General features: G+C 42.8%; 1 protein-coding gene across 1 annotated transcript in view; it reads left to right on the top strand.

The window, feature by feature from the left end:
• The window catches only part of LOC120020480 (cAMP-specific 3',5'-cyclic phosphodiesterase 4D-like), a 105549-nt gene that overhangs the window by 63294 nt on the left and 21117 nt on the right, over nucleotides 1–21138 (top strand). The window contains exons 2-7 of the mRNA XM_038964180.1: nucleotides 4381–4569; nucleotides 13404–13440; nucleotides 16232–16305; nucleotides 17883–17901; nucleotides 19568–19593; nucleotides 20006–20123. Coding sequence (XP_038820108.1) covers nucleotides 4381–4569; nucleotides 13404–13440; nucleotides 16232–16305; nucleotides 17883–17901; nucleotides 19568–19593; nucleotides 20006–20123 — 463 coding nt within the window. The remainder of the gene's footprint in view (nucleotides 1–4380; nucleotides 4570–13403; nucleotides 13441–16231; nucleotides 16306–17882; nucleotides 17902–19567; nucleotides 19594–20005; nucleotides 20124–21138) is intronic.

The following is a 21138-nucleotide window of genomic DNA, read 5'->3' as shown; positions in this document are numbered from 1 at the left end:
TTTGAAAATTTGAAAATGAGTTTAAAATATAAACTATTTAAACTAGTATGTGAAGATATACTCAGTGGCCAGTTTATTAGGTATAACCATCTAGTACCGGGTCGGACTGTCACATTCCTGACCTTATTTTCCTTTGTTTAACTTTGTTTAGTTGGTCAGGACGTGAGCTGGGTGGGTAGTCTATGTTATGTGTTTCTATGTGGGGTTAAATGTGTTGCCTGATATGGTTCTCAATTAGAGGCAGGTGTTTGACGTTTCCTCTGATTGAGAACCATATTAAGGTAGGCTGTTCTCACTGTTTGTTTGTGGGTGATTGTTCCTGTGTCTGTGTCTGTATGCACCACACGGGACTGTTTTGTGTTTTCGTTCGTTTGTGTAGTCTGTACCTGTTCGTGCGTTCTTCGTGTATATGTAAGTTCTCAAGTTCAGGTCTGTCTACGTCGTTTATTGTTTTGTAGTTTGTGTAAGAGTTTTCGTGTTTCGTCTTTCTTTAATAAATCTCCATTATGTCTGCATACAACGCTGCGTTTTGGTCCGACCCTTACTCCTCCTCCTCATCCGAGGAGGAGGCATTAGACAGCCGTTACACGGACCTCCCTTTGCCTCCAGAACAGCCTGAATTATTTGGAGAATGGAAACGCTGCTCAATTGGGACCTAACGTGTGCCAGGAAAATATTCCCCACACCATTAAACCACTGCCACCAGCCTTTACCGTTGACACCAGGAAGGATGGGGCCATGGACTCATGCTGCTTATGCCAAATCCTGACTCTGCCATCAGCATGACGCAACAGGAACCGGGATTCATCGGAGCAGGCAATGTTTCTCCACTCCTCAATTGTCCAGTGTTGGTGATCGCGTGCCCACTGGAGCCACTTCTTCTTGTTTTTAGCTGATAGGAGTGGAACCCAGTGTGGTCGTCTGGTGCAATAGCCCATCTGTGACAAGTACTGACAAGTTGTGCATTCCAATTTACTGTTCTGCACACCACTGTTGTACTGCGCAGTTATTTGCCTGTTTGTGGCCCGCCTGTTAGCTTGCACGATTCTTGCCGTTCTCCTTCCACCTCTCATCAACGAGCTGTTTTCACCCACAGGACTGCCGCTGACTGGATGTTTTTTGTTTGTCGCACCATTCTCTGTAAACCCTAGACACTGTCGTGCGTGGAAAGCCCGGAGACCGGCTATTTCTGAGATGCTGGAACCAGAGCGCCTGGCACCCACGATCATACCACGCTCAAAGTCGCTTAGGTCACTCGTTTTGCCCTCTAACTTTCAATCAAACAGTAACTGAATGCCTTGATGCCTGTCTTCCTGCTTTATATAGCAAGCCATGGCCACGTGACTCACTGTCTGTGGGAGTAAACCATTTTCGTACAAACAGAAAATAAATCAAATATACAGTATAAATCGTGGTCCTGCATATAGACATAGTACCTTACAATGTGATGTATTTAATATAACAGGTGTTTCAGCAATCCAATGTACTATGACCACACCCCTTGCACAGTCTTCACATTTTGCTGCCTTAAAATTACATCTCAAAAGTGAATAAATGGAAATGTTTTCCTACCGATCTACACAACCTACACAACCTACTTCCTGGCACCTTCGGCAGCCATTACAGCTGTGAATCATTTTGAATCAGATTCTGACAACTTTTCACAACTCTTAGGGCAACATTTATCCATTGTTTTTGTCAAAATTACTCAAGCTCAGTAAATTTGGTTGGGACTTGGGTGTCATTGATGGACAGAAATATTCAAACCTTGTCTCTGATGTTCAAGCAAATCAGGACTGAGGCTGGAACACTCAGGAACACTCTACACCTCTTGGAAAACCATAATTTTTTCTATATTCATATAATATTTTTCATCTCAAACAGTTACAAACATACACATACGAACAATAACTTACAGAAACACTATACTATCTAAATATTTTAATAAAAAAACATTAGATTTTTCCATTGTGTTAATGATTGCAGATTGATTGATTTCAAGGTTTTTTGTATACGTTTTCTTTCAAGATGAGTGATGAAAAGAGAATCGTCCAGTCCATTGGGTATTTCACTACACCCCAATATGCCATATTTTGAAATATGCAGACAGACGGATTGAAAGTAAGTTTATATTGAAATACTTCTGATAGCCCACTTTCTAGCTCCACCCATAACTTTTGGACTTTTTAGCATTCCGTGTAAGTACGGATTATTGAGTCATTGTTAGTTTTACACTTAAGACATGACTCTGCCGTTGTGCTGTAGAATTTCAGATTTTTTTCTCTTGTATAATAAATTCTATATGTACATTTTCGTTAACTGTAATTTCCTTAGTTTAATATGCTCCAACATTCCCTCCATCTTGTGCCAACATCTGCGTTGTGTTGTGTAATGGATTTGACCCAAGACTTTAGTTTTTAATTTAGTTGTTTAATTTAGGCCGACTATCTGTTGTTCCACGTAATGAATCTGTTATTCAATGCATTTGTATGGGCTAATAGCAGTAAGGCCCCAAATATTCTTTCATCGGCTTAGACAGGGCTTAGTCTCTAATGGAATAACTGGTAGCAAAAAAAAATATGGTGGTGGAGATTTTGAGGAGGGGTGTGTAGACATTCACTAGGCACTGTATCTATCAATTCCATGTCTGCACCTGACAGGTAGCAAAAAATACCTCCAGTGGGGATCCCAATTAGGTTCAGTTGAACCAGAGCCGAGAGTTTGACTTTGCCATTATTAAAGCACTGGATGCCAGTTTTATTGCTGTGTAATAGCTCATCTGACAGACGAGAGACGTTAATGTTGTGTAATTGCCTCATATCATTGAGAGACATCTCCGGGGACAGTTCTGGCACAGTTAGTTTAAATTCCATATTCCATAACTGTTTTAGCATGAGGCTTTTATTTTTTCATATCACTTTGCACTATTTATTTGCAAAGGGCTCAGGCTACATCCAGTTTCTGTCCAAAAACAGCCACAGTTACCGCAATGGTTGTTTGCTAAAGTACCAATTTTTCGGCTCTGGAGTTCATCAGAACTTGTATACCAAGTGGCGCTAAGCTTGGATGTTAGCGGAGGTTGTTGGAATGTGGATGTGGATCAAGGTGGAACCGCGCCGAGAATGAGAAATGCCTTTATTTGGCTCAAGATGGACCATCATCATGACTCTCTGCTGTAGGCAGTGCAGTGCAGACTCTTGGCTGCGTCTCAACAGTGGCTTCCTTATCTTGTCTCCTTCCCTTTGTACTGATCTGAAATGCAGGTAGATGTGATGGGGTAGATATGTAGTGTATAATTCATTTGGGAATCTCCATGGGTTTCATCTGTGTTTTTAAGATCTGTTGCAGATGAAGGGAAGGAGACGAGGAGACTAAGCCCCTTTAGACTAGTGAGATGCATTATTATCAAAGAGAACTGTTTACGCATGTAAACCTGGGCTAGGCGGTGCAGAGCTGCACTAATCTTAATGTATATGGATCCGTTCCTATCCATGTGAATGGCCTTAAAGATGGTTTATAGATCTGTGAATCTGTGCAGCAGGTGCCTCAGGCCGACCCTCGTCATCAAACAGCCAGTTCCCGTAGTCTGACCAGCCAACACCATTCAGATACACTTTTCTGACGTAGTCAACTCCACAATGTATTATTATACGTTTTCTTCACCCTCTCAACCACTCATTTGTTTCCTTCATATGGAGGTTTATTGGTGTGACTCAGAACAATGATGGGCTTTTTTTGTATGCGTCCATTTCCTGTGCTTTTGATAAATCACCTTCGTTGTTGAAAGGGTTTGTGCTATTATTGACGCCATTGATATTTTTAGTTTGGGCTTCTCAAATGCACTCAATTTGTTTAGAGGGGGGAAAGGAGGGAAGATTCCTTTGTCCCGTTGGTGATGTCTGACTTGACGTCAGTCTCAAAGAAAAGTGCCTTGTTGCGAATGATTAAAATCTGTTGTGTATTGTGCTTTAACTGAGTGTGTGTTTGTTCTGTGTGCACAAGGTGCGCTCCATTTATTGAGTGATGGAGCATCATTTGTGACGTGGGTGATTTTTGGAGCATGGTTATTACAATTATAAATGATGGTGATGACGATAATAAGCAGCTTTCATTGAAAGACGTGCTAAATCATGATACATGTTGAGAGCCGCTGTGGCCTATTCTCGATCACTCTCCCATCTCAGGTTACTCTTCACTATACTCTCCTCACTCTCATTAAAGGGTGATACCCTTAGGGTGTTGTATGTAAAATTCATATTTACTGAAATCTGAACAGTTCTTACATTTTTATTGTTGATTTGGAGCTTTGATTTTGGCTACAAGTTTGAAACAGTGAATTGTTTTCTCATTTGCTCTCTCCCTCTTTCTCTTTCCCCATAGTTTTGATGCTGAGAATGGCTTGTCGGTGGGGCGCAGCCCCCTGGACCCGCCGGCCAGTCCCGGCTCCGGCCTGGTGCTCCAGGCCAACTACCACAGCCAGCGCCGTGAGTCCTTCCTCTACCGCTCCGACTCAGACTTTGACCTCTCACCCAAGGCCCCCTCGAGGAACTCGTCCACTGCCAGTGATCTGTAAGTGCCCCCCCCCTCATATTGGTACTGTCCCTCTGTGACCTTTCACCTTCCACTCACATCTATTGAAGCGTCATGGCAGAGATGTCTCAATGTAGGCCTTGATGCTGCAAGGTCTCCACTTTTTGTAATGTCCAAGGTTATATACAGATATGGTTTTGTGGAACAGATACAATGATATGTGGAAGGGAATTGCTTCTTGGATCACTTTCCAAAAGGGAATTCCGATAGCAAAACATGGGGAATACGTTAGGCCCATTTGAAAGCTTTCCCTTTTACTGTATACTCACAGTAAGGAATTAATAGAAATGTACAGAATGGTTATCTGGAGGAAAGTGGAGTAGGGTCATGCTTTTTCAATTTCAGTCAAGATGAGGGTTTAGTATTTTTTTAATCTAGTCCAGGGGAGACTAGATAATATCATTTGTAATTGATGAAATGTCTATATATCTCAGTGTTTTAGAATTAGTTGCTTATGCGGATATATATATCGATGTGTGCCCGATGCCGCCCCTCATCTCTGATTCTCTGCTGAGAGTGCACTATCATGTGTGCCTATAGGCTATTTAGTGTGGTCTCAATCAAATGATCCATAGCCTTTAGGCATGCTCGTAGAAGCACAGAGCAAAGTTGTATTTCTAAGATAGCTGCTGGGATGGTGTAAATAAAACTCGGCTGCATTACAAACTGCAATGGACTTTCCAACCCTGAGCCCAGGCCTGCTCTGCTCTTGCTGATCAAAAACATGTTTGTGTGCTGCTTATCCAATGGCTGTGTAGGCCTACGGTGACAGTTCAGGAGGAGAGTCAAAGGCTTCTGCCGAAAATAATTTAATCTTGAGCTCGGACTAGAATACAGCCTATATTCTGTTCCTTTTGAGAAGAAGAGTGGGAAGATGAGAAGGAGGACCGGAGGTCAACTTTGATAGCTTGCTTCTACTATAATTGATTTAATTAAAAACAATATGTTTTTTGCCCATTATGTACAGTACCAGTCAAAAGTTTGGACACACCTACTCATTCAAGGGTTTTTCTTTATTTTTACTATTTTCTACATTGTAGAATAATAGTGAAGACATCAACACAATTAAATAACACATATAGAATCATGTAGTAACCAAAAAAGTGTTAAACAAATCAAAATATATTTTAGATTTTAGATTCTTCAAAGTAGCCACGCTTTGCCTTGATGACAGCTTTGCACACCCTTGGCATTCTCTCAACCAGCTTCACCTGGAATCCTTTTCCAACAGTCTTGAAGGAGTTCTCACATATGCTGAGCACTTGTTGGCTGCTTTTCCTTCACTCTGCGGTCCAACTCATACCAAACCATCTCAATTGTGTTGAGGTCAGGTGATTGTGGAGGCCAGGTCATCTGATGCAGCACTCCATCACTCTCCTTCTTGGTCAAATAGCCTGGAGGTGTGTTGGTTCATTGTCCAAATGTTAGTCCCACTATGCGCAAACCAGATGGGATGGCGTATCGCTGCAGAATGCTGTGGTGACCATGCTGGTTAAGTGTGCCTTGAATTCTAAATAAATCACAGACAGTGTCACCAGCAAAGGACCCCCATACCATCACATCTCCTCCATGCTTCATGGTGGGAACCACACATTCAGAGATCATCCATTCACCTACTCTGCGACGCATAAAGACACAGCTGTTGAAACCAAAAATCTCACATTTTCAGACCAAAGGATAGATTTCCACCAGTCTAATGTCCATTGCTCGTGTTTCTTGGCCCAAGCAAGTCTCTTCTTATTATTGGTGTCCCTTAGTAGTGTTTTCTTTGCAGCAATTCAACCATGAAGGCCTGATTCACGCAGTCTCCTCTGAACAGTTGATGTTGAGATGTGTCTGTTACTTGAACTCTGTGAAGCATTTATTTGGGCTGCAATTTCTGAGGCTGGTAACTCTAATGAACTTTTCCTCTGCAGCAGAGGTAACTCTGAGTCTCCTTTCCTGTGGCGGTCCTCATGAGAGCCAGTTTCATCATAGTGCTTGATTGTTTTTACAACTGCACTTGACAAAACTTTCAAAGTTCTTGAAATGTTCTGGATTGACTGATCTTCATGTCTTAAAGTAATGATGGAGCCAGTTTCATCATAGTGCTTGATGGTTTTTGCGACTGCACTTAAAGAAACGTTTAAAGTTCTTGACATTTTCTGGGGCCTCCCGGGTGGCGCAGTGGTCTAGGGCACTGCATCGCAGTGCTAACTGCGCCACCAGAGTCTCTGGGTTCGCGCCCAGGCTCTGTCGCAGCCGGCCGCGACCGGGAGGTCCGTGGGGCGACGCACAATTGGCATAGCGTCGTCCGGGTTAGGGAGGGTTTGGCCGGTAGGGATATCCTTGTCTCATCGCGCTCCAGCGACTCCTGTGGCGGGCCGGGCGCAGTGCGCGCTAACCAAGGGGGCCAGGTACACGGTGTTTCCTCCGACACATTGGTGCGGCTGGCTTCCGGGTTGGAGGCGCGCTGTGTTAAGAAGCAGTGCGGCTTGGTTGGGTTGTGCTTCGGAGGAAGCATGGCTTTCGACCTTCGTCTCTCCCGAGCCCGTACGGGAGTTGTAGCGATGAGACAAGATAGTAATTACTAGCGATTGGATACCACGAAAATTGAGGAGAAAATGGGATAAAAATGTATTTAAAAAAGAATAAAAAATAAAAGTTCTTGACATTTTCTGCATGTCTTAAGGTAATGATGAACTGTTTCTCTTTGCTTATTTGAGTTGTTCTTGCATTAACATGGACTTGGTCTTTTACCAAATAGGGCTATCTTCTGTATTCCACCCCTACCTTGTCATAACACAACTGATTGACATAATCGCATTAAGAAGAAAAGAAATTCCACAAATTAACTTTTAACAAGGCACACCTGTTAATTGAAATGTAATTCCAGGTGACTACCTCATGAAGCAGGTTGAGAGAATGCCAAGAGTGTGCAAAGCTGTCATCAAATATATTTGATTTGTTTAACACTTATTTGGTTACTACATGATTCGATATGTGTTATTTCATAGTTTTGATGTCTTCACTATTATTCTACAATGTAGAAAATAGTTAAAATAAAGAAAAACCCTTGAATGAGTAGGTGTGTCCAAACTTTTGACTAGTACTGTATTTATCAGAGTTATTCTCCTCACAATAAGCCAGATTTGAGTAACTTACATTGTGGTGCTGAAACTTGAAGTAGCAGCTGCGGCACAATCAATCGGAAATAGACAGCTCATGGTGCTGAAAGTAGGCAAATTCAAGTAGGCATTATTCATTTCCATCTTCATTTTAATTAGACTTTACTAACAACAAGAGCCCTGTTTACATTGGCACTTTAAAGTCAACCCAGGTTGGGTTGGCCTTGGTGGGCAAGCTCAAATTGTGTTTCCACTGCCTCCAGAAATGAGAAATTATGTCATGTTGCTAGGTAGCCAATATGTGACTCCAGCTGGCTTCGCTAATGTTGCTAGCTAGCTAGCTACCAAGATGTTGAAGAATTTAATTCACCCTTATCATGCTGTAACTAACGTTTCCCCATACTCTTACCCAGTGGCGATTTTAGCATGTAAATCTTTGTGGAGCAAAATAAAATATATGTTTTAGATGCATGCCAGCAAAGCCACTACACAACACAAGACTAAACAATACATTAATTGAATTATAATGGTCACAAAAGGTGCCCACAAAAAGTTAGGGCCTACATAAAGCCATCCCACAGCAGTCGCAACATCTTACCAATGCTACACCGGGCTACCAGCGAGCCTTGTCTGGCAGTGAAACAGTTCATTCAGCCTCATTTACTACCTTTTAAAAAACCATAGCTGATATGGCTGACTGGATTAAACAAATGTGGTTTCTACTGACAATTGAGATGCACAAACTATGGCATAAGGGGATGACGATGGGATAAGAAGCAATTCGTAATTTCGATTAAGACATTAATGAGCGAGCTTGGACAGACGTAGTCAATATAACTATTTGTTCAGCACTTTTGAAATGTACAGCGACAGAATTCCGAACATGAGCCGTTTTTACAATATTCTCCTTGTACACTATGTCAGAACCGTAGGATAAATGAAGGGGGCATATAAGCAGACAATGAAAGCTCTTACAATATTAGATGATTACATTTATCTAAAACAGGCTATAGGCTACATGTGCACCACTAAGTCAGTAGGCAAAATTATGAGGGAAAAGGGACCAAATTATTAGGGTGAGACCAAGTTTGTATGCAGCTTTATTAAGTCAATTATATGTTTTTACATTGTTTGCAAACTGTTATGTGACATGTATTAATGCCAAAATAACATGCAAAACAGGCACAAAACATTATTATTTTGTAAAAAAGAATATTGCTAAACAGTTGGGGCTCAAAACAGGTGGGGCTCCTGCCAATTCCAGCCAGACTTAGAGCCATCTATTTAGCTTGCTGACGTTAGCTAGCTAAATAGTTAGCATAATGTTTAGCATAACAGGCTAGCTAGCTAGCTTAATTCCTACCTTGCTAACCAAGCAAACCAGATGACAGGTTTGATATGATGTAGCTAGCTACAGAGGTGGGACCAAGTCACTATTATCCGAGTCACAAGCAAGTCTCAAGTCACAAGGTCCGAGTCTCAATTCGAGTCCCAAGTATAACAGGTCAAAACTCAAGTCGTGCAATCTAAGTCGAGTCGAGTCACAAGTTTTTTCAAGTCAAGTAAAAACAAATCTATACATGCAACGGCTTGTTCAACTACAAATCTTTCTCTATTTATTGAGGCTACCAGACAGCCATTTTCATGATTTTGATTTTGAAAAAGCCATATCTCAAAAAATTTGCTTTTCTTAAAAAAACGGGAAAGAGCTCTGTGTCTAGCTCCTAAGCAACTTTGCAGTATTTTTTTTTTTTTGTGTGTTATTTCTTATATTATAAGCACAACATTTTTTTGGTGTTATTACATACAGCCAGAAAGAACTTTTGGATATCAGAGAGGCGGTAACTCAATAGCGTTACGAACAGGAATACGACACACCATCCACTGCTTCCGAGTACATTACTCGCTAATGTTCAGTCTCCGGATAATAAAGTAGACGAGCTCAGGGCGAGGATCTCCTTCCAGTGAGACATCAGGGATTGTAACATACTCTGTTTCACGGAAACATGGCTCTCTCAGGATATATATCCATTCAGCCATCTGGGTTCTCAGTACATTGCGCAGGCAAGAATAAAGAACTCTCCGGGAAGAAGAAAGGCGGGGGTGTATGTTTCATGATTAACCACTCATGGTGTGATTGTGATAACACACAAAAACTCAAGTCCTTTATTTCACCCGACCTAGAATACCTCACAATCAAATGCCGACCGTATTTCCTCCCAAGAGAATTATCTTCGGTTATAGTCACAGCCGTGTATATCCCCCCTCAAGCCGATACCACGACGGCCCTCAAAGAACTACACTAGACTTTTTGCAAACTGATAACCACATATCCTGAGGCAGCATTTATTGTAGCTGTGGATTTTAACAAAGCAAATTTGAGGGAAGCGCTACCAAAGTTCTACCAACACATTGACTGTAGTACTCGCACTGGTAAAACATTGGACCACTGCTACTCAACTTTTCGAAATGCCTACAAAGCCCTCCCCCGCCATCCCTTCAGCAAATCTGATCACGACTCCATTTTGCACCTCCCTTCCTATAGGCAGAAACTCAAACAGGAAATACCCGTACTAAAGTCTATTCGACACTGGTCTGACCAATCGGAATCCATGCTTCAAGATTGTTTTGATCACGCGGACTGGGATATGTTCCGGTTAGCCTCTGAGAATAACATTGATAAATACACAGATACGGTGACTGAGTTCATCAGGAAGTGTATAGGAGATGTTGTACCTACTGTGACTATTGAAACCTACCCAATCCAGAAACAGTGGATAGCCGCATTCGAGCAAAACTGAAAGCGCAACCCACAGCATTTAACCATGGCAAGGTGACTATGGCCGAATACAATCAAACAGGCAAAACAATCAAAACAATCAAAGTGGAGTTGCAATTTAACGGCTCAGACACGAGACATATGTGGCAGGGTCTACAGACAATCATGGTCTAGGGAAAACCAGCCACGTCGTGGACACTGATGTCTTGCTTCCTTCTTTGCCCACTTTGAGGACAACCCAGTGTCACCGATGCGGGCCACTACCAAGGACTTTGGGCTCTTCTTCTCCGTGACCAACGTGAGGAAGACATTTAAGGGTGTTAACCCTCGCAGGGCTGTCGGCCCAGACGGCATCCCTAGCCGTGTCCTCAGAGCATGAGCAGACCAGCTGGCTGGAGTGTTTACGGACATATTAAATCTCTCCCTATCCCAGTCTGCTGTCCCCACTTGCTTCAAGATGTCCACAATTGTTCCTGTAACCAAGAAAGCAAAGGTAACTGAACTAAATGACTATCGCCCCGTAGCACTCACTTCTGTCATCATGAAGTGCTTTGAGAGGCTAGTTAAGGATCATATCACCTCTACCTTACCTGACACCCTAGACCCACTTCAATTTGCTTACCGCCCCAATAGATCCACAGACAATGCAATAGCCATGGCACTGCACACTGCCCCATCCCATCTGGACAAGAGGAATACCTATGTAAGAATGCTGTTCATTGACTATAGTGCAGCATTCAACACCATAGACAACACCTCCACTTTGCTTCCCCACAAGGGTGCGTGCTCAGCCCCCTCCTGTACTCCCTGTTCACTCATGACTGCGTGGCCACGCACACCTCCAACTCAATCAAGTTTGCAGACGACACAATGGTAGTAGGCCTGATTACCAACACTGACGAGACAACACAACACTACAGGGAGGAGGTAAGGGCTTTGGGAGAGTGGTGCCAGGAAAATAACCTCTCACTTATCGTCAACAAAACAAAGGAGCTGATTGTGGACTTCTGGAAACAGCAGAGGGAGCACGCCCTTATCCATATTGATGGGACCGCAGTTGAGAAGGTGGAAAGCTTCAAGTTCCTCAGCGTACACATCACTGACGATCTGGAATGGTCCACCCACACAGACAGTGTGGTGAAGAAGGCGCAACAGCGCCTCTTCAACCTCAGGAGGCTGAAGAAATTTGGCTTGGCCCCTACAACCCTCAAACTTTTACAGATGTGCAATTGAGAGCATCCTGTCAGCCTGGTACGGCAACTGCACTGCCTGCAACCGCAGGGCTCTCCAGAGGGTGGTGCGGTCTGTCCAACGCATCACCGGGGGCAAACTACCTGCCCTCCAAGACACCTACAGCACCTGATGTCACAGGAAGGCCAAAAAGATCATCAAGGACATCAACCACCCGAGCCACGGCCTGTTCACCCCGCTATCATCCAGAAGGCGAGGTCAGTACAGGTGCATCAAAGCTGGGTCTGAGAGACTGAAAAATAGCTTCAATCTTAAGGCCATCAGACTGTTAAATAGCCATCACTAGCCGGCTTCCACCCTGTTACACAACACTGCACCTTAGAGGCTCCTGCCGTATATACATAAACTTGGAATCACTGGCCACTTTAATAATGGAACACTAGTCACTTTAATACTGTTTAAATTATGTTTACATACTGCTTTACTCATCTCATATGTATATACTGTATTCTATTCTACTGTATTTTAGTCAATGCCACTCTTAATTCCATTATTTTACTTTCAGATTTGTGTGTATTGTTGTGAATCATTTTAAGATACTACTGCACTATTGGAGCTAGGAACACAAGCATTTCGCTACACCTGCAATAACATCTGCTGATTATGTATATGTGACCAATAAAATGTTATTTTATTTATATATTTTTTAGCAGGCTAGCGTCAAAATTTTGTCTGCCAAAATGCAGCCGTATTGACTTTATTTGAAACTTCGCAGCCACCAGAGTTTGACAAATGACTACAGTTTGCAATGATTTGTGGGTCATATCAACCCCACAAGTGATCAAAGTTCTTCACTCGCTCCCCCGAGGGAGAGTGGCTAGCACGAGAGCTGAGGGGGCAAAAATAAGCTGTTTGGACTGCAGCTAAAGATGGAAAAATTAGCGACTTTATTTTTTTTAAATTTTTACTTCTGCTGTTTATTTTTCCAGTCTACATCAGCCTAAGACAGTTTCCCTGTGTCTAAACACCTTAGTTTGTGATTAATCGGTTGCAGGTCACCAACTCTTGCCTCTGTTTTTAAAGGGAAGAAAGCTTGAAGCACTGGGAAGTCAACTGGTTGTCTCGGTGAGAAGAACTTGACAAAACGCTGATTTGTCCCCTCAAAGGCCTGTCCCGCATTCTCCATTACAGGTTTCAGAGCCATCATCCTCCCCATGGCACCAGTGACAAACAATGTACCCCTCCCCCATGTTTTTCCTGTGACCCCAAGAAAAGCCTTTTTTCTTTTGCATGTGAAGCTTCAAGAAAAAGACCCTAGCATAACCCCAACCCTATAACTTTACCAGTTGGACGTTCATTTCTCCCTACCTCACGGTTCCTATAATGTACAGTGCATGGCATCCTTTGTTTGACCTTAATTTCAACCTGTCTGGTCTACCTTTATTCGTTGCGTTCTTTGCTTTGATGTCGGTCTGCAGGTTGTTGAAGTGTTTTTTCACAGACACTGATCAACTGTCTTGATTTATGATTAAATGCAAATGTGTAAAGTGCACAGTAGACATTAGTACCATAGTAGTCATGTTGGATTTAACCTAAATATTGTATACACACTAAATGGTTGCAATTTTGTTTAACCTTTTCACTGATTCTGTTAATGTACTTTAAAAAATGTAAGACCAGAGCCTAAACCAATATCTTGATTTAACCTAAATTTCATCATTTTTGCCCCATTATAGACATGGAGAAGACATGATTGTGACACCATTTGCACAGGTTAGTTTTGGAAATATTCTGTCCTGTGTTTTTCAGCTGAATAAATGGTTAACGAATTGGCTTGGTATGGACTAGCGGTCTAGGCTACTGCCTCTGGAGCACATGTACAATGTATTGCTGCCAGCATTGGTTAGAATCTATCCCACTGCTTTTAAGCACGCTCTGGTTTACCAAGCCAAATTCTCCCTGTAATTTGGAATGTGACCTCTAATCTGCCCACTGGTTATGTAACTTTACCTTCATTATGCACACCAACACAACAAGGAAATAAATAATGTAACTGAACACTGACTGATTCTGAGTAATGTTAGGCTTAAAAAAAAGAGAACTACAAAAGGTTGTTGTCAGTGAAGTCACAGCTGTCACTATAGGTGCCAGTGACACTAGTAGACGGCCACCGGAACAGCCTTTGCGGCTGGCACATTGCGGCAGCCAGGCCCGTGACAGAGGACGTGCGTCACAACCGCACTCACTTTACTAAACAAGCGAGGAATCCAACATCGCGTTCCTCGATAAGGCTGTTGACTGATAAGAAACCCACCACGGCCGGGAAACCAGATACTGTCTTTTTTTAATGTGCTGACTCATGATTTAGATTGGTGCCCAGACTCTGACATGTGTGACGTATGGGAGGGTGGGGGCTAGCGAGGGGGCTCACTCTTCATCAGCCTGTAATTATGATGGCTCAGGGGCACCGCTAGTGCTTGCTTGTTTTGTAAAGTGTTGAAAATGAACTATTGCAAGCCACTATTTAACACTAACGCCTCGATCACACCGACAGTGGTCACGCATTTTGGTACACCAGAAGTACATACATTTCCAATGGAACCCTGCGTTTGACTTGCAGCATTACGTAGCAGAGGCAGTTGCAGTACGTTTTGTGTGGTGCATACGTTGGATTTATCGAACGTATGCATCAATCTGTATGTGTAGACGGCTTGACAGAAATGGTAATAGAAGGTGAATGTTGAACTTTTGTTGCACACATATCCAGATGATGCAGCGTACCATTTTGCGCAATAACACTGTCGGTTTGATCAAGGCCTAAGAGAGTTTAAATGTACTCCATTGCAGTGTATGCTTAGCCCTTTTGTGGTGTAAAATGTTAAATTGTAACACTTCACGGAGTATGCATATAATATATTCGAAATGTTTTTATTCATACGTGAAGTACCTCCACTATCACAATGAGGTAGTAGAGAGGATGTACAGTACCAGGCAAAAGTTTGGACACACCTACTCATTCAAGGGTTTTTCTTTATTTTTACTATTTTCTACATTGTAGAATAATAGTGAAGACATCAAAACTATGAAATAACACATATGGAATCATGTAGTAACCAGAAAAGTGTTCAACAAATCAAAATATATTTTAGATTCTTCAAAGTAGCCACCCTTTGCCTTGATGACAGCTTTGCACACTCTTGGCATTCTCTCAACCAGCTTCACCTGGAATGCTTTTCCAACAGTCTTGAAGGAGTTCCCACATATTCTGAGCACTTGTTAGCTGCTTTTCCTTCACTCTGCGGTCCAACTCATCCCAAACCATCTCAATTGGGTTGAGGTCGGGTGATTGTGGAGGCCAGGTCATCTGATGCAGCACTCCATCACTCTCCTACTTGGTCAAATAGCCCTTACACAGCTTGGAGGTGTGTTGGGTCATTGTCCTGTTGAAAAACAAATGATAGTCCCACTATGCACAAACCAGATGGGATGGCGTATCGCTGCAGAATGCTGTGGTAGTCGTGCTGGTTAATTGTGCCTAGAATACTAAATAAATCACAGACAGTGTCACCAGCAAAGCACCTCCACACCATCCCACCTCCTCTTCCATGCTTCACTGTGGGAACATGCGGCGATCATTCATTCACCGAAAAGACATGGCAGTTGGAACCAAAAATCTCAAATTTGGACTCATCAGACCAAAGGACAGATTTACACCGGTCTAATTTCCATTGCTCATGTTTCTTGGCCCAAGCAAGTCTCTTCTTATTATTGGTGTCCTTTAGTAGTGGTTTCTTTGCAGTAATTCGACCATGAAGGCCTGATTCACGCAGTCTCCTCTGAACAGTTGATGTTGAGATGTGTCTGTTACTTGAACTCCGTGAAGCATGTATTTGGGCTGCAATTTCTGAGGCTGGTAACTCTAATGAACTTATCCTCTGCAGCAGAGGTAACTCTGAGTCTTCCTTTCCTGTGGCGGTCCTCATGAGAACCAGTTTCATCATAGCACTTGATGGTTTTTGCGACTGCACTTGAAGAAACTTTCAAAGTTCTTGAAATGTTCTGGATTGACTGACATTCATGTCTTAAAGTAATGATGGACTGTCGTTTCTCTTTGCTTATTTGAGCTATTCTTGCCATAATATGGACATGGTCTTTTATCAAATAGGGCTATCTTCTGTATACCACCCCTACCTTGTCACAACACAACTGATTGGCTCAAACGCATTAAGAAGGAAAGAAATTCCACAAATTAACTTTTAACAAGGCACACCTGTTAATTGGTGCATTACCTCATGAAGCTGGTTGAGAGAATGCCAAGTGTGTGCAACGCTATCATCAAGGCAAAGGGTGTCTACTTTGAGGAATCTCAAATACAAAATATATTTTGATTTGTTTAACAATTTTTGGTTACTACATGATTCCATATGTGTTATTTCATAGTTGTGATGTCTTCACTATTATTCTACAATGTAGAAAACAGTAAAAATAAAGAAAAACCCTTGAATGAGTAGGTGTGTCCAAACTTTTGCCTGGTACTGTATATTAATCTTGTACGTTCTTGTAGGTACTTGCCAGTTTGAGGACGGTAAGAAGCAACTTCGCCGTTTTGACCCATCAGCAAGATCGTCAACCCAGCAAGTAAGTTCAGTCTACAAATCAAATCAAACTTTATTTGTCACATGCGCCGAATACAACCTAGACCTAGTGTAGACCTTACCGTGAAATGCTTACTTACAAGCCCTTATCCAACAGTACAGTTCAAAAAGAGTTAAGAAAATATTTACCAAATAAACTAAAGTTTAAAAAAAATCTAAAAAATTATAAAAAGTAACACAATAACATAACAATAACGAGGCTATATACAGGGGGTGCCGGTTCCGAGTCAGTGTGCAGGGGTACAGGTTAGTTGAGGTAATTTGTGCATGTAGGTAGGGATGAAGTGACTATACATAGATAATAAATAGCGAGTAGCAGCAGTGTACAAACAAATGGGTGGGGGTCAATGTAACAGTCAAGTGGCCATTTGATTAATTGCTGGCTTGGGGGTAGAAGCTGTTAAGGAGCCTCTTGGTCCTAGACTTGGTGCTCCGGTACCGCTTGCCGTGCGGTAGCAGAGAAAACAGTTTGTGACTTGGGTGACTGGAGTCTCTGACAATTTTATGGGCTTTCCTCTGACACCGGCTATTATATAGGTCCTGGATGGCAGGAAACTTGGCCCTAGTGATGTACTGGGCCGTACGCACTACCCTCTGTAGCGCCTTACGGTCAGATGCCGAGCAGTTGCCATACCAGGCGGTGATGCAACCGGTCAGGATGCTCTCAATTGTGCAGCTGTAGAACTTTTTGAAGATCTGGGGACCCATGCCAAATCTTTTCAGTCTCCTGAGGGGGAAAAGGTTTTGTCTTGCACTCTTCACGACTGTATTGGTGTGTTTGGACCATGATAGTTTGTTGGTGATGTGGACACCAAGGAACTTGAAACTCTCGACCCGCTCCACTACAGCCCCGTTGATGTTAATGGGGGCGTGCTCGGTCCTCCTTTTCCTGTAGTCCACGATCAGCTCCTTTGTCTTGCTCACATTGAGTGAGAGGTTGTTATCCTGGCACCACACTGCCAGTTCTCTGACCTCCTCCCTATAGGCTGTCTCATCGTTGTCGGTGATCAGGCCACTATTGTAGTCGTGTTTGGCCACGCATTCGTGGGTGAACAGGGACTACAAGTGGGGGACTAAGTACACATCCCTGAGGGGCCCCAGTGTTGAGGATCAGCGTGGCAGACGTGTTGTTCCCTACCCTTACCACCTGGGGGCGGCCCGTCAGGAAGTCCAGGATCCAGTTGCAGAGGGAGGTGTTTAGTCCCAGGATCCTTAGCTTAGTGATGAGCTTCGTGGGCACTATGGTGTTGAACGCTGAGCTGTAGTCAATGAACAGCATTCTCACATAGGTTTTGCTTTTGTCCAGGTGGGAAAGGGCAGTGTGGAGTGCGATTGAGATTGCATCATCTGTGGATTTGTTGGAGCGATATGTGAATTGGAGTGGGTCTAGGGTATCGGGGAGGATGCTGTTGATGTGAGCCATGACCAGCCTTTCAAAGAACTTCATGGCTACTGATGTGAGTGCTATGGGGCGGTAATAATTTAGGCTAGTTACCTTCGCTTCCTTGGGCACAGGGACTATGGTGGTCTGCTTGAAACATGTAGATATTACAGACTCAGTCAGGGAGAGGTTGAAAATGTCAGTGAAGACACTTGCAAGTAGCTCCGCGCATGCTTTGAGTACACATCCTGGTAATCCATCTGGCCCCGCGGCTTTGTGAATGTTGACCTGTTTAAAGGGATTGCTCACATCGGCTACCGAGAGCGTTATCACACAGTTATCCAGAACAGCTGGTGCTCTCATGCATGCTTCAGTGTTGCTTGCCTCGAAGCGAGCATAAAAGGCATTTAGCTCATCTGGTAGGCTCGCGTCACTGGGCAGCTCTTTGTAGTCTATAATAGTTTTCAAGCCCTGCCACATCCGACGAGCGTCAGAGCCGGTGCAGTAGGATTCAATATTAATCCTGTGTTGACGCTTTGCTTGTTTGATGGTTCATCTGAGGGCATAGCGGAATTTCTTATTAGCATCTGGATTAGTGTCCCGCTCCTTGAAAGCAGCAGCTCTAGCCTTTAGCTCGATACGGATGTTGCCTGTAATCCATGGCTTCTGGTTGGGATATGTACATACGGTCACTGTGGGGACAAAGTCGTCGATGCACTTATTGATGAAGCCGATGACTGAGGTTGTATACTCCTCATTGCCATTGGATGAATCCCGGAACATATTCCAGTCTGTGCTAGCAAAACAGTCCTGTAGCTTAGCATCCGCGTCATCTGACCACTGTATTAAGCAAGTCACTGGTACTTCCTGCTTTCGTTTTTGCTTGTAAGCAGGAATCAGGATGATAGAGTTATGGTCAGATTTGCCAAATGGATGGCGGGGGAGAGCTTTGTATGTCTCTGTGTGTGGAGTAAAGGTGATCTAGAGCTTTTTTCCCTCTGGTATCACGTGACATGCTGGTAAAAATTTGGTAAAACTGATTTAAGTTTGCCTGCATCAAAGTCTCCGGCCACTAGGAGCAGCGCTTCTGGGTGAGCATTTTCTTGTTTGATAAGGCCTTATAGAGTTGGTTGAGTGCGGTCTTAGTGCCAGCATCGGTCTGTGATGTTAAATAGACGGATACAAATAATATAGATGAGAACTCTTTTGGTAGATAATGTGGTCCAGAGCTTATCATAAGGTATTCTACCTCAGGCGAGCGATACCTCGAGACTGCTTCAACAATAAACATTGCGCACCAGCTGTTATTGACAAAAAGACACACACCCCCACCCCTCGTCTTACCAGACATAGCATCTCTGTTCTGCCGGTGCATTGAAAATCCCTCCAGCTCTATATTATCCATGTCGTCATTCAGCCACGACTCTGTGAAACATAAGATATTACAGTTCTTAATGTTCCATTGATAGGATAATCGTAATCGTAGGTCATTCATTTTATTTTCCAATGATTGCATGTTAGCAAGTAGAACGGAAGGCAGTGGGAGTTTACTCGCTCACCTACGGATTCTCAGAAGGCAGCCCGATCTGCGTCCTCTTTTCCTCCGTCTTTTCTTCATGCAAATGACGGGGATTTGAGCCTGTTCCCAGAAGGGCAGTATATCCTTCTCGTCGGACTCGTTAAAGGAAAAAGCTTCTTCCAGTTTGTGGTAAGTAATTGCTGTTCTGATGTCCAGAAGTTATTTTCGGTCATAAGAGACGATAGCAGCAACAGTATGTACAAAATAAGTAAAAAAATAAGTTACAAACATCGCAAAAAAACTAACAAAAATAGCACAGTTGGTCAGGAACATGTAAAACGTCAGCCATCCTCTTCGGCGCATCTCAAACCCAAACCCACGTGCCCCCTGTTGATTATAATGATGAAGTGAACAATACATAGACACAGTACATAGATATCAACTTTACTCAAAACTGGGATGTCTGTGTGTCCACAGGAGAATTGGCAGTAATCCACCGTCCATGTTAAATACAAGCTTAGCAGGTGAGTCTTTGAAAAGGTTTTGCTTGGTTGAGTTCTACACTCCACAAACAATACAGACATTTCATTCAGCCATTTAGCAATTAGGGTAAGATTAGGATTAGATTCAATCTGATATTAAACCAAACTGATGATTTAACCATTGATATAAACAGCAAAGGGGACTTCGAGATTGAATCATTGATTCTTGAATGAATGTTGAACGTTAAAAGAACGTTAAATCTCGTGCTCATCTCGTTGTGTGTTGTCCTTGTGTGGGTGTGACAGAGGAGCCGTTTCAGCAGCTGGCCGTGGAGACTCTGGACGAGCTGGACTGGTGTCTGGAGCAGCTGGATACTCTGAAGACACGCCACTCCGTCAGCGAGATGGCCTCCAATAAGGTACACACATACACACACACACTCATAACCCAGGGAGCTTTCATTACTCACTTGTACCCTCGACTTTAATGGTAATGCTGAAGCTACTAATGTCTTACATCAGTATTTGGTTCGGGTTTGAGTTCATTCACTATGATGGACTTAAACGAGGTACAATACAAAAGCACAAAGCTCACCATTGAGTCAGCGCCATCTTGGCTTTATGAAGAATCTACAGGGAATTTTTATCAAATTTTCTGTAGCTGCACAATATCTATTAAGACTCTCTTTCAGACTTTGCTTGAATCTAATTTCCTTATTGTTTAGCCAAAACAAGTGACCTTTCCCCTCTCCATTAAAACAAAAGGGATATTATTATTTCACTCTTACGTCAAAGTAAGCAATAAATAAAAAAATATGTATATATTTTGGCCAATACACGTTTGGTGGCCTATCAAATTAAAAAGAGCCCACTAAGCCAGCGACCGTGTCACTCTGCAAATGCATTTTGTGCCGATCCTGATTTGACAAATGTGAAAGGCCACTAATACAATGAATTCCATCAGAGATTAGGAAATGTGAATGAAATTGCCAATGCCTTCTGACGTTTGGAGTTCGTTCCACGAATCAAATCAAATCAAACCAAATGTTATTTGTAACATGCGCCGAATACAGGTGTAGACCTTACAGTGAAATTCTTACTAACAAGCCCTTAACGAACAATGCAGTTTTAAGAAAAACAAGTGTTAAGTAAAAAATGTATAAGTAAAAAATTCAAATAACAAATAATTAAAGAGCAGCAGTAAAATAACAGTAGCGAGGCTATGTACAGGGAGTACAGGTACAGAGTCAATGTGAGGGGGCACAGGTTAGTTGAGGTAATTGAGGTAATATGTACAAGTAGGTAGAGTTAAAGTGACTATACATAGATAATAAACAGAGAGTAGCAGCAGCGTAAAAGGGGAGGGGACAATGCAAATAGTCTGGGTAGCCATTTGATTAGCTGTTCAGGAGTCATATGGCTTGGGGGTAGAAG

The sequence above is a fragment of the Salvelinus namaycush genome, chromosome 25, assembly GCF_016432855.1.
Source record: "Salvelinus namaycush isolate Seneca chromosome 25, SaNama_1.0, whole genome shotgun sequence".
NCBI classification, from domain to species: Eukaryota; Metazoa; Chordata; class Actinopteri; order Salmoniformes; family Salmonidae; genus Salvelinus; species Salvelinus namaycush.
Note: the sequence above shows the minus strand (reverse complement) of the source record. Positions and strands in the feature narration are given on the sequence as shown.